Source organism: Delphinus delphis, chromosome 20 (genome assembly GCF_949987515.2).
Source record: "Delphinus delphis chromosome 20, mDelDel1.2, whole genome shotgun sequence".
NCBI classification, from domain to species: domain Eukaryota; kingdom Metazoa; phylum Chordata; class Mammalia; order Artiodactyla; family Delphinidae; genus Delphinus; species Delphinus delphis.
The window spans coordinates 54,299,361-54,324,175 of NC_082702.1; the positions used below are offsets into that span (position 1 = coordinate 54,299,361).

The following is a 24,815-nucleotide window of genomic DNA, read 5'->3' on the forward strand; positions in this document are numbered from 1 at the left end:
GCATCTTTTCATGTGCTTATTTGCCATCTTTATTCCCTTCTGTGAAATGTCTGATTGTGTCTTTTGGCCACTTTTTAAATTTTATTTATTTATTTATTTATTTATGGCTGTGTTGGGTCTTCGTTGCTTCACGTGGGCTTTCTGTAGTTGTGGCAAGCGGGGGCCACTCTTCACTGAGGTGCGCGGGCTTCTCATTGAAGTGACTTTTATTGTGGAGCATGCACTCTAGGCTCGCGGGCTTCAGTAGTTGTGGCATGCGGGCTCAGTGGTTGTGGCTCACGGGCTCTAGAGTGCAGGCTCAGTAGTTGTGGTGCATGGGCTTAGGTGCTCCACGGCATGTGGGATCTTCCCGTACCAGGGCTCGAACCCGTGTCCCCGGCATTGGCAGGAAGGTTCTTAACCACTGCGCCACCAGGGAAGTCCTTTTGCCCACTTTCTAATTGGATTGTTTAGAGTTGTTTACATGGCTCATGTACAAGTCCTCCTTCGGAGATATGGCTTGCGAATATTTCAGTCTGTGGTTTATGTTTTTATCCTCTTAATACAGTCTTTCACTAAGACAATGCTTTTAATTTTGGTAAAGTTCAATTTATCATTTTTTTAATATAGATTGTACTTTCTATGTCAACTCTGAGAACTCTTTGTCTAGCAATGGGTCCTGAAGATTTTCTCCTGTTTTTTTTTAATTGCGGTATAGTTGATTTACAAGATTCTATAAGCTTCAGGTATACAGCATAGTGATTCACAGTTTTTAAATGTTATACTGCATTATAGCTATTATAAAATATTGACTGTATTCCCCATGCTGTACAATATATCCTTGTAGCTCACTTATTTTGTACGTAGTAGTTTATACCTCCTAACCCCCTGTCCCTATCTTGCCCCTCCCTGCTTCCCTCTCCCCTCTCGTAACCTCTAGTTTGTTCTTTATATCTATGAGTCTGTTTCTTTTTTGTTATATTCACTAGTTTGTTTTATTTTTTAGATCCACATGTAAGTGATATCATACAGTATTTGTCTTTCTCTGTCTGACTTACTTCACATAGTATGATAATCTCTAGGTCCACCCGTATTGCTGCAAATGGCATTATTTCATTCTTTTTATGGCTGAGTAGTAGTCTATTGTGTATATATACCGTATCTTATTTATACATTCATCTCTCGATGGTCACTTAGGTTGCTTCCATACCTTGGCTATTGTAAATAGTGCTGCTATAAACATTGGGGTGCATGTATCTCTTCAAATTAGTGTTTTCTTCTACAAGTTTTATATTTTTATGTTTTACATTTAAATCCATGGTTCATTTTGAGTTAATTTTTATATAAGGTATGAGATTGGAGTTGAGGTCCTTTATTTACCTGTGGATGTGCAGTGGTTCCAGCCCCATTTTATGGGCATGTGTGTGTGGGTCTATTTCTGGTTTCTCTATTCTGTTCCATGGACCTGTGTCTCTCCCTCCACCAGTACTGCACTGTCTTGATTACTGTAGCTATGTAGTGAAGCTTAGCATCAAGTAGAATGATTCTTCCCACTTTATTTTTCTTTTTCTAAAGTATTTTAGAAAACAACTTAATTTTAAATGCATTTTGAATTCAATAGCATTTTATCCCCTCCAAAATTACTTTTTTCTGATTTAAACATAATTCATTCCACTATTTTAAAAACCTTTAAAATATCATACAAGCATATAATACACAAAGTTGCCAGATCTCTCCACTATCCTGAGAGATGAGCGCTGTTAATGTTTTAACAGGTGTCTTTTCCCTACTTTCTGTTTACAAAGATGGGATCGCATTATGCATACTATGTTGCAGTTTCATCAGGATTTGTACCTTTGTCCTTATCAGTAAAATGAGAGAAATAATGCTCCTTATTTCCTTAGGCTATGGTGAGGATCAAATGATATAATACGTGTAGGGAGTTTAGCCCTATCCCCGGCACAGAGCAAGCCCTTGGTAAACATAGGCTGTTGTTACTGTTATTTTTATTTTTTCCCCTTTTGCTTCTGCTACCTGCTTTGGGTGATCTTGGCCTTTCTTAGTGACAGCAAAGGGCAGAGAAACACTCTGTAATGTTTAGCCATTCAAGGCAATTGACAGAAGGCTTCAGGAGAATGGGTTCCTCTGTCTCCCAGCTAAGGTTCCTTCCAGCTGGAATGAACGAGACACGGGGTATCGCACCTTCTTGGTTTACTTCCATGAGTGGTCATTTCGAGTGTGTCAGCAGCATCCCAGAGGTTCCACAGCCTTTATGTGTGATTCAAGCTGAGCCCCTCATGGTCTTATCCTTTGTACCCTGCACAGCCCCCCACCGCCCACACACTCTACCTGACCCCTGCTCTGAGTGGAAGCCCAGCAGGAAGATGCTCCACCCCTAGAGACCACTTGCTGAATTCTCACTGGCCTGTCTCTATTTTTATACCTTTAACCTGGGGAGAGGGCTCTACCCAGGCAACTGGGAGCGTCACCCGCAGGGTCAGCCCCGCACTCCCAGCCCCTCACACACAGCAGCTTGGTGAACTCCATCTGTGTCCTTGGCTCCTGCAATCTCGACCCTTAAAGAGTCTGTAATCTCCCCTTTATCTCAGCTCTGCCTTCACATGTGCCCCTTGCATGGTCCACTGTCTCCTGATTTCGTTAACTTAACACATTTTATTTCTACTAAGTAAACCCAAGGTGTTTGCATCATTCGATACAATAGATTTCCCTTCTGATCAATAATGCCAAGCAATTAGCTCCCTCATCATCTTTTTTTAAATAAATTTTTATTTAGTTCTTCGTTTATTTTTGGCTGCATTGGGTCTTTGTGTCTGGATGCAAGCTTTCTCTAGTTGTGGCGAGCGAAGGCTACTCTTGGTTGCGGTGCACGGGCTTCTCACTGCGGTGGCTTCTCTTGTTGCGGAGCACGGGCTCTAGGCACGTGGGCTTCAGTAGTTGTGGCACATGGGCTCAGTAGTTGTGGCTTGCGGACTGTGGAGCGCTGGCTCTGTAGTTGTGGCGCACGGGCCCAGCTGCTCCACAGCGTGGGGGATCTTCCCACACTAGGGCTTGAACCTGTGTCCCCTACGTTAGCAGGCAGATTCTTAACCACTGAGCCACCAGGGAAGTCCTGCTCCCTCATTATCTTAATGGCTCTGTATCGTGTTCTGTTTCATTGGTGTCCCATGGTTTGACCAGTCCCCTATGGATGGACATTTTGGTGGTCCCTGGTTTTTCCTTTTGTAAATATCACAGCAGTAAAAATGCTTGAATGTGTATCTTCGTGCGCACGTATGAAGGTTTTTATAGGATAAACTCTCACAAGTGAAATGCTGGGTCCAAAGGTATGAGTATTTACTTAAATTGCAGTTTATAGCCCCTTTTCCAGTATGATCAAAGTACTTTTCAATTACCTTCATCTTTTCCATCTCCTGAGCTACACTTGTCTGTGCAAGTCTGTACTTGCATAGACACCTACCTGACAATGGAGGAAGACCTGCCCTGCTGTGAATGGGCTCCAGTGGATGCACAGAAGAAGAGGTTCGTGGTCCAGGGAAGCACCTGACGTTCGGTTACAGAACAGGGACAGAATTCTAGACCCAGGAAAGGGCCCACGTTCGTAGCAGGGACCCCAGTAAAGTGGGATTCCAAGGGCCATCAGCCCAGCACACAACATCGAGGCAGCATGCAAATGTTAGCTTTTGCTGTTGATATTACCATGCTATTAATCATCACTTTGCTGCTGTTAGTCTGCAGAGCGTGGCTTTCTTCAGAAAACAGGCATTTTGTACCCAATTATTTGAGTTTTCTCAATTCAGCCAAATCTCCATGCTACAGCCTGTTCCAGCAATTCTGGGGCCGTGAAACCCCCTCTGATGGCCTCTTCTCTAGCTGTTGGTTACATCAGAAAGCGTCAGCGCCAACCTGTCACCTCTACCTGCTAACGAGCCCCTGAACTCGCTGCCCTCAGGTGTCCTGTTTTTTTCTTTTCATCCCCTGAGGTCTGTACCACACTGACGTGACTTCAGGCCTCCTCACTTCCTTGTGGCTTAAATTACACTAACCTTCCACCTGCTCCCTGACTGTGGAAAGAACAAGGTCGCAGGCAGGTGACAGAAGAAGCTCACCATTGTGTTTGGTTTGTGAAGCTGTCTTCCTCTTTCACTTGTGTTACTATAGCAGCAACGCTAGATGTGGACTCTCTTTGGAAACACTCCCTTCCTGCAAAAGATGTGTGTGTACATGTGCATACGTGTGTGCGCGTATTCAGAAGTTGCTCTTATTGACAGAGAAGACAAAGTGATGGATTTTTCCATGTTCAAGGATAGCTATGGAATGTGTATCCCCAGGAATGGCCCATTTTTTCATCCTCAACAATCTTCACAAGTTGACACGTGAAGGATGAGTATTGTCCAGAGGTGGCCATTAGCAGGGTACTGTCTCAGTTGCATGTCTATGAGGAGCCCTCCAGCCAAAATGGAAGAGACTATGTTCAGGTGTCCCCTTGGCCGACCCCACCAGGGCCCAGAAAGTTACCAGCTACCATGCCTGTTATGGTCCCTGTTACAATTCCCTTGCCCTGGGCAGGCCCTCTGAGATGCGTTAAAAACACAAACTTCACATAAGGTGACTGGAGGCTAAGGACCACAGATTTTGGTTGGTTCCTTGGTTTGCAACCTCTCCTTAAATATTTGTAAAGGCAACAAAAAGATGAGTTCAGGAGACGCAAACCCATCCCTTGGAAGGACCTATGTGGGGTTAATGAAACACAGATGACTCATCATCCAAACATTTAGCTTATACAAGTCTGTATACACTCGAAGTCACATGTAGATTTTTCATACAAGGTGGCCCAAGGGTAGAACAGCCTCCCAGGGCCCTGAGAGTCTGCATAAGGACCCTTTTGGAGGCTTTTAAGGATCATTTTGATCATATCCAATTGTGTCTAATGCACTGATTTTAGAAACTGTTGTAAAAAGACTGGGCTTCCTGGTAATTATCGTGGAGGCAACGCCCAGGGCCCAGGACCCACCAGCATCTTTTCTGGGTGGGGGCAGTGGACAGGGTCAGCCCTCCTCCCAGGGGTCCTGGCTTAGTCCCTGAATCCTCAGTTCCTCCGACTGCAGTTGCTCTAAGTAGTTAGACTGGAGGCCTCAACCATTGGGTTCTATTAATATGGAAATCTCTGTCCTCAGCTTCTTCTGCCACAGGCCCCGGCAATGCCAGAAGTGCTGGAACGCCGCTCTCGACTTGCCCAGATTTTCTTATTTAAGACAAAGCAAAACCAAGCCCTTAAGCCACCCCCATCTCCCTCTTTCTACATCTCTTTCTCCTGTCTTTATTTCCTAACTTATTTATCTTTCCTTCTTTCTCTTTCCCTCTCCAGTCTGTTTCTCTCGTCTCCCTTTCTCTCTCTTTCTTTTTTTTTTTAAATTTTTAACATCTTTATTGGAGTATAATTGCTTTACAATGGTGTGTTAGTTTCTGCTTTATAACAAAGTGAATCAGTTATACATATACATATGTTCCCATATCTCTTCCCTCTTGCGTCTCCCTCCCTCCCACCCTCCCTATCCCACCCCTCTAGGTGGTCACAAAGCACCGAGCTGATCTCCCTGTGCTATGCGGCTGCTTCCCACCAGCTATCTATCTTATGTTTGGTAGTGTATATATGTCCATGCCACTCTCTCGCTTTGTCACAGCTTACCCTTCCCCCTCCCCATATCCTCAAGTCCATTCTCTAGTAGGTCTGTGTCTTTATTCCCGTCTTAACCCTAGGTTCTTCATGACCTTTTTCTTTTCTTTTCTTAAATTCCATGTATATGTGTTAGCATACGGTATTTGTTTTTCTCTTTCTGACTTACTTCATTCTGTATAACAGACTCTAGGTCCATCCACCTCACTACAAATAACTCAATTTCGTTTCTTTTTATGGCTGAGTAATATTCCATTGTATATATGTGCCACATCTTGTTTATCCATTCATCCGATGATGGACACTTAGGTTGCTTCCAATGTTCATTGCAGCTCTATTTACAATAGCCAGGAGCTGTCTCTTTCTTTTTCGCATGTGTAGCCCTGCCTTCTTTCCCAGCACTGCCCTCCCCCCACTGGCTCTCTCCTTCTCTCTCCACCTCTTTTTTTCTGTGTGTGTCTCTCTCAATCTCCCCACTCTCTCCTCTCTCTCCCCTCAGCTTCTCTCATTCCCCACAGGCTCTCCCGTGCTACCTGGCAGTTCTCACTGTCCCACCTGTAACTAGGGAGGGAAAAATCAAGCTGGAAGACTTCACTTTTTTACTTAAAAGTCCTTAACTCTGTGAGAGCTCCTGTTTTCCATACTCACAATACAGCCTCACGGCCCTCCCCATACACGTGGAGCTGCCCAGATGTAGCAGCCACAGGCTGGGGCCGGACAGTGTCTGGCCTGTTATGTGTGAGTTTCATGAAAAGCCTCCTTGGCACCTGCTCAGCGGACCCAGTAAGGATTCTTGAACAGTATGTTTTGTCCTGTAATTACACCTCAACAATGACCAGTTATGTTGTTCCTTGATTTCAGATAAATTTGCAGTCCTGATTTTTGTGCTTCCCTAGCCCTCACAGCAGCTTCCAAGGTATTTAGCGCTCTGTTATCGCACAGTGGGGGCTGAGGAAATGCAGGCCCCTCTTGCGAAGGGCACGAGAGCCACGGAAGAGTGGAGGGAGGCTTTTGCTTCGCTGCGCGTGTTTTGTTGTTGTGTTCTTAATTGGAGAGTCTAGAACACATTATAGACTTGAGAGGCGGGGTAAGTTGGCAGGTAGGGAAGCAGGACAGGAGTTGAAGGTGGAAGGGGAGGGGATGGGACCCAGGGAAGAAGTTCACATTGAACAGGAGGGAGAAGGACCCCTCTAGTCTCTAGGTTTCCAGGCTGGGAGTGCTGAACGTAGAGGGCACCTGTATTCTGGTCTCTCTGCCCATCAGGGTCAGGCAGCAAGGACCGAGTCACCGAGAGTTGGCAGAGCAGTCAAGAGCAGACGTCTCAGACTTGATGTAGCCCTGAATCACCTGGAAGCTGATTCTGAAGGTCTAGCGTGGGGCCCCAGATTCTGCATTTCTAACTAGCTCACAAGTGATACCCACGCTGGCCCAGGGACCACACTTCGAGTAGCAGGGGTTTGGAGAATTGGGAGGGGAAAATGGATCACGGACAGTAATTCTTCACTGCCGAATAAGCTTGGGTCTGAACATAGTTCTAACTGGACCAAATGAAAAAATTCTGAGGCCCATCGAGAAAGCCCCGCAGGTGACAGGGCTGCCCCTCAGAGGAGGGCTCGGGTCTCTGCTGCACCTGAGTCCACTTAGCACGCACAGGCTTGAATGTGTTTATTGAAAAGTGAGAGGCAGGCAAGTGTCAGGAAGAAGGAAAAGCAAGAAAAACTACCTTTCTTCTTTTATAAAAGGGATTATCAGTGGCTAATTCAAAAATTGTAGAGTAATGAAAACTACATCAATAATTTTCATAATAATTACAGTCTTTAGTTTTACCCTTGAATGTTTTTCTGGCAATGTCTGATTCAATTACCCTGGAAAATATTATTATGCTATTTCAGTTTTCCCTTGAGACTTGAGTCTAAGACCAACTTGCTGATAAATCTTGCTCTGGGGTTGCTCATGGGCTGCCATTTACAGGCAGATACTTGTTAGGGAGCCCCTGACCTGGTTTAGGTAGATTAGTGATTCTCAGCCAGGGAGGATTGTACACACACACACACACACACACACACACACACACACACACACACGCTCCCCTGGGACATCTGGCAATGTCTGCAGCTTGGGTGCCCCTGGCATCTGGTGGGTGGAGGCTACGGATGGTGCTCAACATCCTACACAGGACCCCCCACCCACCCAACAAATCGTTATCCAGCCCAAAGTGTCACTAGCACTGCTCTTAAGAAACCCTAAATTAGATTAAAAATACATTTAGGAACTAAAAAGTACTATTGGTCAGGACACCTCTCTAAAAAGTACTATTGGTCAGGACACCTCTGATTATACGTGACACCAAGTCTAAGTAGTTGTAGACAACAAGGGAAATTTATATTGTCAGAAATATTATTTAGCAAAACTAGTCTACTGTAACGACAACAACAAAAAGCCCAAAAGAACAAAGTTTATTTCTCTGGTCACATTCCTTGTAATTGATGTGCACCATTAGAAACTTCATTTCTGTGTTCTTTCTGTCTATGTTCATCATGACAATGTGCCTATATTGCTTATTACGTGTCTGGCATTCATCTTGACATTTATAAATATTCTCAATCACCATAATAATCCTATAAGGGTAGGGACTATTATTTTTCTCATTGCGCTGATGAGAAAATCAAGACACAGAGAGGTTAAGTGACTTGACCAAGGTCACACAGCCAATATGTTATAGAGCTTCGGGGGTGTTAAACATGAGTAACTTTCCATCATTCATTCTTTTCAACATGAAAGATGGCCATCGGGGCATCTCTCTCCCCACACAGACTTCCGGTGTGACTCCACCCTGGGATCAGAGCCCAGAAGGGACAGAGAATGATTTTTCTAATCCTTCCCCTCTCACTGGGTGTGATTCCCAAGGGAATGATTCTCCTCCATCTCTTCTACCTGTGGGACTCAGATGTTCTCAGAAGCACCACAAGCCACCTCTGGGCAGAAATATGCAGAGGTGCCGGTGGGAATTACAGTTGGTCCCATGGGGTCTATTTGAAACAGGAATCAATGGTGCAGACACAGACAATAGATTTAGAGTAGTTTCTTCTGACAGTGACATTTGGGATTTAAATATAAATTAGAAGCTGTAAGGCAATTCCATGTGTGAATTTGTACAAATCCCTTGTAATGAAAGCAGAAGGTTTCTCGTGTCCTTATTTGTACTGGGGCATTAGCATCAGGAGCCTAACCAAGTGTGTCGATTTTCCTACCGCTCAGGAGATTAAAGATGTACTTTCTCTAGTTAGAAACAGCTGCAAGGGGCACGCACGGAGCAGGGCTTTTTCTCCGTGAGCTCTGGGGTGTCCGTCTCATTTCTGCATTAAGCTGAGTGATACCGCATGCAAATAGGGGAAAGGAGGCTACCTGAAGTCGGTTAGTCAAAGGAGATAAGGCGCCCATAGATCCCCCTTCTTCCCAACCCCTCCTGCCATTCAAAGAGAGAAGCTTCATTCTCAAATATTGCCTTTGCTCACATGGGAGGGGGCAGTGAGCTCTGAGAAGCCGGCAAACAGTACATGGCCTCATGTGTTTAAAAGGTGCCACCCAAGCGCTCTCTGCATGTTGGTGAATGACTTAGATCTCCACCGCATTACACACAGAGTCACCATGTGACCCAGCAATTCCACTCCTAGGTATCTGCCCAAGGGAATGAAAGCATACGTCCACATAAAAACATGTCCATGAATGTTCAGAGCAGCATATTCACAATAGCCAAAAAGTGGAAACAGCCCACATGTTGATCAATGGAAGAACGGTTAGGTAAAATGTGGTCCATCCATGCTGTGGAATATTATTCAGCCAGTAAAAGGAACACAGTACCAACACAGGTTACAACAGGGATGAACCTTGAAAACAGTATGCTAATTGAAAGACGCTAGACACAGAAGACCACATATTGTGTCGTTCCATTTCTATGAAATTTCCAGAATGGTAAATCCATAGAGACAGAAGGTCGGTTGGTGATTGTCAGGGGCTGGGGTGGGGGTGAGGAATAGGATGATTGCTTAATGGGTACAGGATTCCTGTTGGAGGTGATGAAAAAGATGACCTCCAGGAGATGCCCCTGTGATTTCATTGGCAAATGTATTCCGTCGGTCCGTTAGCAGCTCCTATAGACCCCTGGAGCAGAGAACTGTAAGAAATCTCAAGGGTCCCACCAGTGGCATTCTTTGGCACTCCCAACACCGGCTAGGACCCACACAAGCTAGAACAGGTCACAATGATGTTTTTAAAGTTCGATCCTAACACTAGGAGGGGGCCTTCGGAGTCATTTCAAGCAGCTGTTCTCACCTCTTGGCCATTCATCAGAACCATCTGGGGGAGTTTTTAGAAATGCAAATGCCTAGGCCCTACCCAAGGAGAATCTCTGAATGTGGGACCTCAGATCATGAGTAGTTTTCAGGTGATTCTAATGTGCAGTCAGCATTAAGAACTCCTGCTTTGCCTGATACCCTACACCTCAGATAAGCAAACTTGGACTCAGAGAAGTTACAGAATTTACCCGTGAGTTAGAGGTAGATCAGAACTTGCCCCATGTCACTGAATTTTCCACACCTGTAAATTTGCAGAATTGCATAAACCAAATTCTGAGTCTTTAGAGCAGACCATGCTATTGTTCCTAAAGAAAAGTCGTTCTTCATCCAGATTCAGATGTTTGTGTCAAAGGCGTATCCCTGCAGAAAACCTCTTTGCTTCTCAAAATTAAGCTATTTTTCAGTTATCTCATCAAATGTACAAACGTGTTTTGCCTTTTCTTTCATTTTTTTAAAAAGAGAAGCTCAAGCGAGGGAGAGATATTAATGTCAGATGAGATAAAGTTTCCACACCAGGCATGTGGAGAAAAAAGAAACGCACGCATATTTGCTCCTTGGTTTTTATTTTTCTCTCACCATCACATGTAATATTTATTTCATCGGTTCCCTAAGGCAGTGATTTTCAAACTTCATTTCAGCAGCAAAACTTTTTTTTCCAAGCAAAATCTTAGACAAGAACTCTAATATACAAAACGGATAAAATATATCTAGCAGATTCCTCGGGCAGTTTCAGTCTTTCTTGTTTAGAGGAAAATATGTGGTACATTTGTGGGACTCCTGCACCATCCCTCAAACACTGTTTGTTCCAGGGAACATAGTTTGAGAACCGTTGCCCAGCTGTATTATTTTTCTGGCATCCTTCAGTGGCTGTGTGTTCTCATTTTGTTTTGAGGACAAAAAGATATGTTTCAGTATTTGAGTCTTTTCTTCCTGAAAACTCACTTTTTAGCTGCAGTATGCATCTGTAATTGGAAAATCCGAGGAGCTTCGGTAGGCGAGGTCACGTGGAGGAAGAATTGCAAAAACAAATTTGGTGGACCATCGGGCCCCCAGCAAGCCAGAAGCTGGCTGGGCATCTTCCTCCAAAGTTGGGTACCCAGCACCTCCTCTGTGTCTGCAGCAACCATGGAAACTCCTCCTAGGAAATGAATCAATACGGAAGAGAGTGCACTGAGTGGGGAGGGGAGGATAATTCCTGCTGGAGCACGAAATGAATATTGTTTCCCTCTCTTGCCTGTTGGCTCATCCCCCGGCACCTGTAGAGCTGGGAGGCTGCGTGACACTTGGTCTTTCCTCTCGTTGGAACAGGACCCCAGACGCAGCCCTCCAGGCATGTGGCTCTCCTCCCGGCCCGGGGCTCCCTGGGCTGGGGGGTTGGGGGTCACATCCACTAGGTGGCGCGTGCCTCGGCTCTCCTGGACCAAGAACCACACTGCCCGGCATGCCAGCGGCTCTGGAGAGTCCTCCCCCCTCAGGCACATGTTTCTTTGTCATCGAGCTGCTATTCCTTATTATCATTGAACTGTTTCCACCTTCAGCTTCTCTGTTTCCTCACCTGTTCAGTAACATTTAACTGAGAAGACTCTCCTAACCCGTGGAGAAGTCTAATAGGCCAGTCTCTAACTGTCCTTTACCGTGGCTATAGTTTTAGTAAAGCATCCGGCACAAAAGAAAAACACAATAATTGTCAGTAGAAGAAATTAATGTTAGTTGGATCAGGAGAGGACCTTGATTCTGTTCTCTTAAAAAGAGTTTTTAACTTTTAGCGACAAGCAGTGAAATCTTTACAGAGTCAGTGATATGTCTGGGATTTGCTCTGAACAGGACAGGCATGGGGAGAAGTGGGCATGTAGATGAAGCACATGGGGGCATAAGTTGAAAATCTTTGAAGCCTGATGATGGCACGTGGGATTCATCACTTCATTCTGTCTGCTTTTATAGCTGTTTGAAAGTTTCCATAGCAAGATGTAAAAGAGAAAAAAAAAAAAAGATTTGAGGAAACATCTGTGAAACCCAAGTCTTCATCAAAAGGACCACATTTACGTCCTGAGAGAGACAGACATCCATCCACCACAGCTGTTTTCCCAGGGCTCCATTAGTTGCAAGGAGTAGAAACACAGTCCGAGATCAAGGGTGCTTCCTCATCTGTGTGTCTCTGAGTGCCCCCAAGGTCTCCTGGGTTTTCTTTCAGTGTGTCCCTTCTTTGGCTTCTCTATGCATCTATTCGTTCATGTCCAAATGACAAAAAATGGCCACTCCATTTCTCTTCTACTCAGAAACTTAGGATTTAAGGACCCTTTGCCCTCTGATTATATGGCCTGTATCTCTCTGAGTTCATATGCTTAGAGAAATCATCTGGTCGTTCATGAAGCAGCCAATAGATTGGTGACTTGTGAGTCCAGTGCCACTTCTGGGTCCAGTCAGCTCTGGCAACGAAAGCTGGGATCGTGTGGTACAAATGGCCCTCTAGTAACACTCTTTTCAGCAGGAGCTGGGGAAGGTATCGTTTCCTCAGATGTTTTATGGATACAGGCACCCTGAGCTAAATCTGCTCGGAAACTTTAAGACTCTTCAGAAAAGGAAGACTGCCCTCCACCATTACAATGTTGTCATCTCTGGCGTGTGACGTACAATTTAGTTCACTGTCCTTTTTCTCAGTGAGAATAGAGAAAAACTGGTCATTCTTCTTATCGTGAGACCCTCCAACACATGTACACTGTCATCTTCTCCCCTCGGGTTGTATTCTCTAGACAAAAATGATCCCAAAGTTGAACGTCTAATTATAGCGTTCTCACTTCATGAAAGAGGTGGTGTTGGGCATTTTCGGAAACAGAGACAAGACCCGTCTCACAGTTGATAGGCGCACGCCCCAGGCTGCCTGCGCTTCAGAGGGCGGGGAAGTCTCTATTCACAGTTGCCGGAAATCCCAGCTCTGGCATCTGCTTTACGTCTTCTCTCTGTGAACTGTCTCCCATGGGCGTTGAAAACCAAAGGGCTGACACCACTCTTCATTTTCAAAGAGAAAATGATATTTACAGAAGAGAGAGTGTTGACTAGATGGGAAATGAGTAAAAGATGCTCACCAATGTCTGGGGCCATTATGGGCTGTTGGGTTCCCGAATGGTCCCCTCCCATCTCGGTATTACTTCGGGGCCTGTCCATGCACATCCTACTGGGACATGGCTAGGGAGGGACTCAGTAGGCACAGTTGTCTTGAGGGCTAGCTGATGAGCAGACCGTGGTTCTCAGCCAAGTAACCTAAGTCCCTTGTGGGGCTCTGCTGTTCATCACTTCTTAGACATAAAGCCTTCTTTAAAATACTGAATAAACTCTATACTTACTAAATTTGTTATTTAAATATTATCTATATTATATTATGTGCATTTTATATATATAATTACATTTTATATATATGTATTTGTGTGTGTGTGTGTGTGTGTGTGTGTGATACACGGGCCTCTCACTGCTGTGGCCTCTCCCATTGCGGAGCACAGGCTCCAGACGCACAGGCCCAGCCGCCATGGCCCACGGGCCCAGCCGCTCTGCGGCATGTGGGACCCTCCCGGACCGGGGCACAAACCCATGTCCCCTGCATCAGCAGGTGGGCTCTCAACCACTGCGCCACCAGGGAAGCCCCATTTTATATTTTTATATTATACATATTTTAAATATTTTACATTATATTACATATATATAAAGTACACATAAACATTAACTGTAAGATGAATTAAAATGTCCTCCTATGTTTTCTTCTAAAACATTGGTTGTTTTACCTTTCACAATTTCTGTATGGTGTGAGGTCGGGAATCCAGATTCTTTGTTTTTTCCACATGGCTAGCCAGTGGCCCCAGCACCATTTATTAAAATGACCATTAGCTGTAAACTAAGTCATGTCCAAACATAGATGCAGCCTGGGATGAATGACAGTGGACAAATGGTAGAAAAGGAATTGTGTGAGCAAAGCATATGAAGGAAATGGGGTGATCAGGAGGGAGTGTGTCAGTCTGCTGAGCTGTAAACCCGTGAGGGGAGAGAATAGTGTCCCTCTCATTTACTGCTGGACTTCTTATGCCTGGCAGACCCCCTGCCATGGAATAGACATTTAATGACTATTTATTTAAATGAGGTGTTGCATCTTTCTACCCCAGGATGACTCCTAATCATAGATAGAAGGAAACCAGATATCTGATGCGGCTATCCCTTCTAGATGTGTGTGTGATAAGTTAACATCATTTGTCTTGGTGATAAAGATCAAGACAAGGATATGCAAGCTTGTGAGTGTCAGGAATACACGACTGAAGAGCAAAGTGCTTCTTCCACACCCACCGAGGGAAATAAGCTATCTATACAAGACAACCACAATGGAAGGCAGACTGTGATAAAAACAGAGAGTCACATTCTCCAATTTATTAATAAGTATTTCATATGATACAGAATGAAATCGATCATCATCACCAGTGCTAACAAATACTGATTCCTTACTCTATGCCAGGATCCTTAAGTGTATGATCTTATTTATAGCACTCACAGTTTCTACCCATTAGGCTATCAGCAAGAAATTAGATTTTTCCAACAGGCTGCATCGTTTATGTAAATACAGACTCATAAAAGTGCTTGCATTCAGTTTCTGATGATGTCTCCCTCACCCTTTTATCCGCACAAATAGAAACTGAAGTGTGTAAAACTTTCCAGGACCTTATCTTTTAATTTTTTCAAAGCCAGGGCCCAGATGACTGTATCCCAGCTTTTCAAGTTCAACATCAATTCTCCATGAAACCCCAGGGTTGGCAGCTCATGAACCTGGACTCCAGCGATCAAGCAGGCAGGCTTGCATGTGTCCTGTCCCTTAAAGTCATCAGCTGTCACTTCTGCCCCACCTGTGGCTTTTAGCCTGTTGATCGTTATTTCCATCTTCCAGGTTAACCTTAATGACCAACTCTTTGCTCTGTGAGGAGCAGTGTTCATTCTCAGTGTAAATTAAAATGCAAGTCCCTCTTCCCCCTGGTGATGGATAACCTTTGTATCAAGTCCAAGTAGTCTCTTCCTAAATGTCCATCACAAAATTCACCTCACCTTGGCAAAGAAAAGAAAATGAAATAACTCAGTTCTGAATTGAGAGGAGAGAGCCAATGAAACTCAATATGTCCCAAGCCAGTCGCCCACACTGATGGTGTAAAAACACGTTTTGCATCTCGTATTTGATTTGCTGCACAGTTTAACAGAAAAGTAACTTTATTTTTTTCCAATTAAACGAAGTAATGTTACAATCCGTAATTCCTCCTGCTCTAGCATGGTAAATTAATGTCTGTCTATTGTTTTTAAATCACAGAGTGAGCATTGCTATAGAAATATAAAATGGTACTGTTTCATTTTAATCTACTTAATTTTCCATTCTTGAATTACATAATGGGGTTAAACATTGAATAGAATTAATAGAATGAGTATTTAATTAAGCCATAATGAGTTTCTAAATGGATGCTCAAGGAAACTGGCTTTATAGTTTATGCAAGAATCAGATAATGGTCTTAACAAAGACTATAATAATTGTATTGAATGTTTTCGGTATTTCAAGATTTTTTTCTGAATTCTCCCAGGAGTAGATTTAAACATAATCCAGTTCCTTGATTAGACCTCACTTGGCTCTCAAGACAAATTCTAAATGCCTTTCCCTGGCCCACAAGGCTGTGCATAATCTGACGCAACTCTCCTCTGGAGTCCAATAGCAAACAGTTCTCCCCGAGTTCTCCTTTGCTCTCCAGCCACACCCACCTCCCTCTGGTCCACAATTGCCCCGTGCTTCCTTCACCACTGGCCTTTGCACCTGCTGTTCCAGATGCCAGGAAGGCTCTCTCCCCTCTTGTCTCACTGACTCCTCTTCTTTCAGTTCTCAGGGAATTCTTCCCTAATGACCTTCCCTAGACTGGGTCAGGCACCACGCCCTCTCACCACTCCCCTCAAGCTTCAGGCTCTCCAAGAACTATGTTATTTCTTGCCCAACACTTCACATATTTTTATAATTAAACATATGCCATGTCTGTTGTCTTGTTTACTAGTGTATCCCTAGAATTTATTGTTTTATTTTTCTATTTTTTAGAATTTAATACTATATCATGCGTGGTACACAGAAGCCGCTTGACAAGTATTTGTTGGCTGGCTGGCTGGAATATGGATGGATGGGCGAATGGGTGGATGGATGGATAGATGCGTGGATGGAGGATGGATGGAGGACGGATAAGTGGATGGAAGGATGGATGGATGAATGGAGGATAAATAAATGGATGGATGGGTGATGGATGGTAGGTAAATGTGGCTGTGGACACATTACTACATCTAAGGATATATTAGGGTCGTAACACATGCTGTGAGAATTTCTAAAACATTATCACCTTCCCGTTCCACTTGGACTCATTTGCCCACACACTGAAAAGGTATTCTGCACCAACCTCTTGGTTGGTGTCATGAAAAGGTGTCATGGGAGAAACTGCACAGGCTTTTCTCACCTATACATGGCCTAAGTATTAATTTTACAAATTCATCCATTCATCCAGAAGATCTTCATGTGTCCAGCACTGTGCTGTGTACTGGGGACCAGGCGCCATTAAAAAAACACACTTTTTAGGGTCAAAGAAAATTTTAATTCTTTTCCTCACATCAGGGGGGAAAAAAATGAAATTTTTAAAGCCTATGAAAATCAAGTGTGGTAGGAGGGACCAACAAACGTAACGTACCCAGTGTCTTCGAAAGTCATAAGGCATCCCTGCTAGAGATGTTCTGGAGAACAAGGGAGGTCAACCCATCCCTCCTGCCCTGCACCATGCAAGCAAGTGGCAGAATCAGGCATCCGTCACCATGCCAGTCTCTTAGTCTCACTCCTGTATAGCTTCATCCCTTCACATTTCCTCTCAGCCCTCACCTTTGATGCCAGGCCCCATTTCCTATTTTAAGACCATTCATTCACTCAACAAACACCTACTGTGTCCCTTCTATGCACCCAGCATCATGCAAGGGGTGGAGAGAAAGCCCTGAACAAGACAGACACACCTGGAGCCTCCAGCCTCCTCATCGTGATCTGTTCTTACAGTGTCTTCCTCTCAGCAATGTGACATTCACCTGCCTTGACAAAGTAACTTCTCACCTGTGGACTGGATGTAATGGCATTCGTACCTGACTGATGGTTTCCAGCATCCTCTAGTCTTAGCACTCCCAAACCCACTGAATTGTCTGCCTGGTGTCCCAAGGTACAGGTGTCAGAACAGCCACAGGGACAGGTTATGAGCTGAGGTGTGCTGTGATCAGTAGGGACAGAGAATCAGTCCTCTGTCTCTGGATCACAGCAGGGGGTGGAGGACCGGCCTAAGCAATGGGACTCTTGAGTGGGCATGACTAATAGAACTTGTGGAAAGCAGACGTTGCTGGAGTCCAGGAGATTTGTATCTGACCTTTGGTCCACTCGAGAACTTTGGACCAACCTCTTCCTTCTTTCTCTGTGCCTGTTTCTTTATCTGCCACCTGTGGGATTGGATAACACATGTGTCCCACTCCTGGACGCATGGCAGACAGCAGTAGCTGATCACAGCTCTCCTTCCTGCTGATCCCACATGCACTGCAGGCCCCTCCCTCAGCATGGGACCCAGGCAGCCTTGCAATGCACAAGGGCAGGCTCTCACATCCCTACTTTGGCCCTTCTTGACCTTGAACTCTCATGCTTCTCTGTCCAAACTACGTATTAGAATTATCTGGGCAGGTCAACAAAACACTGAAACCCACGCCTTACCCCAGACCAACTGAATTGGAATAGGGTTATTTTTTTAAAAAAAACAGTGTTTTTAAAAAGCCCTCCAGGAGATTCTAACAGGGCTGGGATCCACCAGTGTAGATTTCAAGCTCAGGAATTCCATAATTTTTGTGATGAGGGGGGAAAGATAGAAGTTAGGCCTAACTTAAACAAGAATCAGAGGAATCAGGTCAAAATAATTGTCTCGTGGAGCTGTTTCTGTGTGACAGTATCCTCCACTTCCCCTCGCTCCAGCTCCGTTCCATCCAGTGCGCATGTTCCAGGAATTTCCCAGCACCGCTTGTAGGGAAGGGAAACGGCTCACCCAGGTTTGCTGAGTTGTGATAGACAGATTAGTTCCTGTCTCCCCCAAGGCATCAAGATTATGGCTTGCGATTAATGATTTGCAAGTGAATTAATCAGCCACCGCTTTTGAAACGTCATTTCTCAAATTACTTGTCTTTGAACATAAGGGCTTTCTGACATCATCTTACTGTCTCTAGATTCTCTTTCCTACTAATTGAAATTCCAGGATATTTCTTCTTCTTCTTGTCAGCTTATTGGTATTACTTGTGTATAAAATATTTGCAAACAGATTACTATTCACCAGTAGTGTATCAGAGGTAAGCACCGAAACAATACTGTATGCTTCCAGCTCAAAGCAATGTGCTGATGACTCGTGAAATTCTCTATCTAAGCTGATTTTTCATTTATTGATTTATTTTTCACCACACCTACTTGCAACAGATATTTGAGATGTGTCACAATAAAAACACAGGTACAACAAAGCTCCAAACAATTGATTTATATGTTACCTTAGAAAAATGTTTCCTCCCTTTTAAAGTCATGCTAGGTGTGGGCAAGGGGTGGGAGGGATGAAACCAGCTTCCTTCACTAAGGAGGATGCTACAACTGAGCAGAGGCTCTGGAGTCAAACACTGGGGTTCCAATCCCCGTCCCTCCATACATGAGCGATGGCGGTGTGATTATCTGGTTACCTTGTCGTTTAGGGTGGGTGAGGCTGTAATAGGGGCGGGGCGGGTGCACAGCCGTTACCACGCAACCGTTACCGCAAGACCTTAAGCACAGGAGGGTTAGCAAGAGACACTTAGTGTGGCAGTTAGAGGTCGCTCGGCCAACGGTCCGCCCGGGGTGGTCCTCCTGGCAAGAGGTAAGAGGTGGATCTCCGTGTGGTAAGAGGTGGATGGGGGCCTTCTCCCTGGGGCCCTCCAGGCCCTCCCCGGTCTCAGGCGGTGGGTGAGCTGGGGGGGCCCAGGACAGGCTGGAGGCTGTGTCCCGCCGAGCTCCAGAGCCCTTGCCATGGCCGCCCACTGGCTGGGCCTGGGCCTTGAGGCCACGGGAACCTCTCTTCCATCCCCTCCTCTGCTACCTAATGGCGGCGGAGGTCTCCCTGGGTCCCTGGGACCCGGCCTGCTCTGCCCGAACCTTTGGGTGGCCCAAGGTACCTGAGGGCCGGCTGGGTCGTGGGTGCCTGGCTCCCTCAGTGATGACGGCTGGGCAGGGTCTGGGGACCTGGCCCTGAGGGCACTGCCAGCCGGGCCTGGGCATTGGTGGGAGGACCCAGCCTGGGTGCTGGACGAACGCTCCCGGGCAGGGTAACTGGCCCCCGCGGGGACCCCCTCCTCTCAGCCAGGGCCTGGACCTCAGAGGGCGAAAGTTGAGCCTTGGGACCTTGCCCTTACTTGTCAGAACAGAGAGTAACATTTGTTTCGGTGGAGGTTTACAGGAACACCGTGACCCGACGGTGACCTGACCTCAGGAACGAAGGATCTGACACCAAGAAGTCTGCAGCAGCTAACCATGACCCTCCCTCACCTTTCCTGTGAAAGGGCTTCGCTGAAAGCTTTCAGGGAGTTCAGGGTTTTAAGGCATGAGGCATACATTCCTTGCCTGGCCCTGCAGTAAACCTTTCTCTGCTCCAAACTCTGACGTTTCGGTATTGTTTGGCCCCACTGTGCGTTGGGCACACAGATTTGCATTCAGTAACAAGGCTACAAAAACAAATGCAAACAAAAATGCATAAAGGCTCAAACTCAATGCAAGTTTGTTTCTCATTCAACAACAGTTCGGGACGGGCTCCCACCCACCTCCATGTGGTGACTCAGGTACCCAAGCTCATTCCCTCTTGTGGCTCCACCTTCCCCTTGGGTCTCCTGGTTGTCTGCATCCAGGTAGATAGAAGGAAAGGGGCCCAGAGAAGAGGCACAGCTGTTCTCTTAACCCTCCGCCCAGGTGAACCCAGGCCAGCCCCGGCAAACATCACTTCTGCCCACATCCTGTAGGAGAGAATTCAGCCTCATGGTCCCACATAAGGCTGAGAGAACCTGAAGCATAGCATCTGTTGGCACACACAGCTTCGTGATCTTCCTCTGTTAGTCTTTATTATTTAATGAGATGGTGTGGGTAATGTGCCCAATACCAGGCATATGGTCAGAGTGCCATCAGTGGTCTTCACTATGATTTTTTTTTTCCCAAAATAGTGACAGTAAAGGTCTGCTTTGTTTGCAGTTTCAAGCCACAGTCGAGGAAGGAGCCGTGGGAGTTATTGTCAACTTGACAGTTGAAGACAAGGACGATCCTACCACAGGCGCGTGGAGGGCCGCCTACACCATCATCAACGGGAACCCTGGGCAGAGCTTCGAGATCCACACCAACCCGCAAACCAACGAGGGGATGCTCTCCGTCGTCAAAGTAAGGGTGCTTCCGACTGCCCCTCCCTCCTCGCCCAAGCACCCAGGGCCCCAGGTCGAGGATAGACCAGCCGCTGTCTCCTCCTCCTGGAATTAAAATGGGAAAAGTCTTCAGCTTAGGGGTGTGCTTGTACTCTCATGGCTATAAAACCAAGTTGTTCTACAGGTTCTGGAAAACCTAAACTTCCTTGTAACCTTAAAAAAAAAAAACTTAATTTTTAAATGAGATTCTTCATATACTTGATAATGAATTATCAAAGATATGCAAAAATGGGACCTGTGAAGGTTTTCTAAAGACCCATGGTCAGATTGTGCATTATTACAGTTCTTCTTAACCTTTCTTAGTAGAGTCTCAGTTACTGTCAAACACAGCATATAATTACACACACGGGATGCTTCTCCGTGTGAAACCGCCTGTGAGCACTGCTGCCCAGCAAGCTGACCTCTCTCTGCTACAGGGGGGCCGAGAAGGAAAGTGACAACAGTGTAACGGGAGGGCTCAGAAATTTGGGAAGGAGGGGGGTGGCAGCAGAGCATGTGAGGCTGGTGGTTCCCGTGTCCTGAAGGAAGGGATCTGGGAGGTTCTGGGAGAGCTGCTGCCATACCAGAACGTCCATCGGAACACAGCTTCTTTTCTGGTGGGTGCAGCAATTTGCCTGGAAAGCAGGGAGCAGTCGTGTTTATAGTAATCGTATTAGTGGACCGAGCAGGAACGTTGTTACCTACTTCCTGTGTGCCGTTGGCCAAGATGCTTAATTGTTTTCTGGGCCTCGGTTTCCTCATCTGTAAAATGAGGATGATGGTACAACCCACTGCTCCAGGTTCTTGTGAGGAGTTCACAAGCTAATATGTGATTGGCACATGGTGCCTGTGTTTGTTTCCTGGGGCTGCTGTAACAAATGACCACAGACGTGGGAGCTTCAAACAACGCACATTTAGTCTTTTACAGTTCTGGAGGCCGGAAGTCCAAAATCAGTTTCACAGGGCTACAGTCGGTGGGGCTGGTTCCTTCTGGAGGCTCCAGGGGAGAATTGACTTCCTCGTCTTTTCCAGCTTCTGGAGGTTGCCTGCATGCATTCCTTGGCTCATGGCCCCTTCCTGTATCTTCAAAGCAGCAACCCAGCATCTTATCTCTCTCTGACTTTGACCCTCTGCTTCCATTGTCACACCTACTTTGACTTCCTGCCTCCCTCTTTTTTTTTTTTGTGCAGTGTTCTTTAATTTTATTTATTTATTTGTTTATTTATTTATGACTGCATTGGGTATTCGTTGCTGCGCGTGGGCTTTCTCTAGTTGCGGCGAGTGGGGGCAACTCTTCATTGCGGTGTGCAGGCTTCTCATTGCAGTGGCTTCTCTTGTTGCAGAGCATGGGCTCTAGGCACATAGGCTTCAGTAGTTGTGGCACATGGGCTCAGTAGTTGTGGCTCGCAGGCTCTAGGCATGCGGGCTCAGTAGTTGTGGCGCACGGGCTTAGTTGCTTCGCGGCATGTGGGATCTTCCCAGACCAGGGCTCGAACCCATGTCCCCTGCACTGGCAGGCGGATTCTTAACTACTGTGCCACCAGGGAAGCCCACCTGCCTCCCTCTTTTAAGGACCTTTGTGGTTCCATTGGGCCCACCTGGATAATCCAGAATCTTCTACCCAGCTCAGGGTCCTTAGCTTAATCACATCTGCAAAGTCCCTTTTCCCATGTAAGGTAACGCACGTTCCCGGGATTCGAACATGGACATATTGGGGGGTGGGGTCAGTATTCAGCCTAGCTGCAGGGCCATATAAACGTTCACACCAACAAAGTTCCACAACGTCCCTGGGGGCAGAACCCGGAGCCACTGAGAATGGCAGATCTCAGAGAAGTTTCCGGCTTTCTCCAGAGGATGAGGGGTCTAGGTTTCTCCCTGTCCTTTTCAGAACCTCGTCTGAACTGAGCCCCAAACGTCTCCCTGAAAAGAGCAGCCTCTGGGTCTTCCCAATTCTTCTTCCCTTGCCAGGACTCCCAGGAGATCCTGGCACTGCCCTCCTACATTCAGTGCTATAGTTTCAAAGCTGTGAAAGTCGTAAAAAAAATAAAACATAGCCACTGGCTGTTCTCTGAGGCTAGCCCTGTATCTATAGAAGGCATCAGGCAATTTTCCAAACCTGCAGCTGGAAGACAAAGCTTGGGTCAATATACATCCCCACCATAAACCCTGCAGGAGCACCGTTCTCCCGGCCTGTGTTTGCTACAGCTTGAGGAAAATAAAATACAAGCAAAGCTAGACTGGAAAAGAGTGTCCTCCTCTCCCCACACTCCCGCTTTGGCCCACAATGCTGTGAGTCTTAAACGTTAGCATTTAGAAGAGTCACCTGGAATGCTAGCTGAAATGCAAGTTCCTGGGCCTGCCCCACACCTGCAGGGTCAGAACAGGAGGGAGAGTTGCCCCAGGAGAGCACAGCCTGTGGACAAGCACTGCCGTAGGACAAGGAATTTCCACCTGCAATTCCTGGGGAGGAGGTGCCCATAGAGCCTGGGGCCCTCCCTGGGCCTCCATTTTACTAGCAAGTGGACTCCCTTTGCTTCAGAATTGGGATGGAGGCCTCCCCTCTTTGGCTGCCTGCCGCATGAATTTGTATAAAGGGCCTTGAGCTTTCTCTGCTTCTCAGTGCGCCTGAGTTCAAGCCCCAGGATAGCCTTCTGGAGGCTGGCCTGACCATGCTCCCTGGGCTCTCCACCTTGCTAACAACCCAGTGCAGTAGCTAGGAATGCTTTCAGTTGTACGTAACCAAATGCCAGGCTGATAGTGGCTTAAATAGTCAGGAGAATTTCATGGTCTTCATAACTAGATGAAGGTAGGCCAATCCAGGATTGGCTGGCAGCTCAAGGTGTCCGAGAGCCAGCAGGTGGCACCACAGATGTTTCTGATGTTTTCCTCATGGACATAAAATGGCTGTCAAAGGCCCGGGCATCACGTCTTCCTTCCTGCAGGAAGCAAGGAGGCCGCCAGGCACATGAGCGAGAGTATATGTGCCCTCATGGGCCCCTCTCTTCTCATTAGGGGAAAAAATGTGTTTTCCGTGGGTCCTCCAGACAATTTCCAATGATGTGTCACTGACCGGATAACACGTGCCCACCCTCAGCTGCAAGGAAGGCTGGAAAGTCTGAATCTTTCCTCTGGGGCCTCTGCAATGAGAGGTGGGTGGACATGGCCATGCTGCAGCCCAACCACAAGCAGCTCTGCCCTACCCAGTTAGCAGTCGGCATACGGGAGAACTAGAGGAGGTCTCAGGACTGTGTGGTTTCTGGGGGAGTCCTTCCTCCCTACAGGACCGAATCCTAACAATTCTGCCAAATGAGTAGCCGTGTCCTCTTTAAAACCTTCTAGTCAGGAACACCCTTAGTTGCCGTGTAAACCTATTCCAAACTGTCAAAGAGTTACTCTTTCAGCTGAATATAATCCACCCTGCATTTTACGTCTGTTCTCTCTTTTGTCCTCAGAGGAGAAGGAAGCATTGAGAAAGCAGGCATCCTTGATCCCCAAACCTGTCACAGGCTTACAACTTACTGTCGGGTCACTTCCAAAGCCTCTCTCCTCTGGACAACAAACCCCAGATTCTTTACCCTTCCCATGAGAGCCAGCTTTTCCAGCCTTGAAATCCTCCAGAACAGTGGTCCACACCCTCTTTTGACACTTGATGAAATATTAGTCAAATTGCATCTCTGTAACTTTATTGGAAGTGTTTTCAATTTCCTCCCGTCCCTGACACAGAGACCCGACACCAAACAAATCACGTTAATCAGGTCATATGCCCGAGACAATGGAGGGCTTCTTAATGCAGCATGACCCAGGGCAGGCCTCCTAAGGGGTGGGAGCAGAGACCCATGTTCCATCAGCTCCTGGTAGACTGGCCCTGGGCATCGCCCCACTGGTGTCATTACACCCAGCTTTGTGCAAACGGAATTAAGCACTGCAGAGGTCCTCCTCTCTGGAAAAGGCTGGACTCTCTCTCTCTCTCCTTCCCTCTCTCTGTGCCACTACTCACATCTGCATTCCTCAGAAGCCAGCATTCTGCTGAGGCATGTCAGCCTCGAACATACCTGAAGAGGCAAGGCAGGAGGGCAGTGGCTCTTCCAGCTGTTTCTACCCCATATTCCTCTTCCTCACTGTCTTAACAGCCTCTTGTTATTGTATCCAACTCCAGGCCAGCATGCATCATCTCCTCTGATCTTACTACAATCCTTGGTACTAGGACTTTACTAATGAGAAAGCTGATGTGCCTGTGGTCCAGTAAGTTATTCATTAAAGTTCTTATGGCCAGGACTTGA

The 24,815-nt window shown here is 46.3% G+C and overlaps 1 protein-coding gene across 2 annotated transcripts in view; it reads left to right on the top strand.

The window, feature by feature from the left end:
* The window catches only part of CDH13 (cadherin 13), a 1,009,733-nt gene that overhangs the window by 886,787 nt on the left and 98,131 nt on the right, over positions 1-24,815 (top strand). For both annotated transcript variants that reach the window (XM_059999015.1, XM_059999016.1), the window contains one exon: positions 20,333-20,515. In XM_059999015.1, coding sequence (XP_059854998.1) covers positions 20,333-20,515 — 183 coding nt within the window. The remainder of the gene's footprint in view (positions 1-20,332; positions 20,516-24,815) is intronic.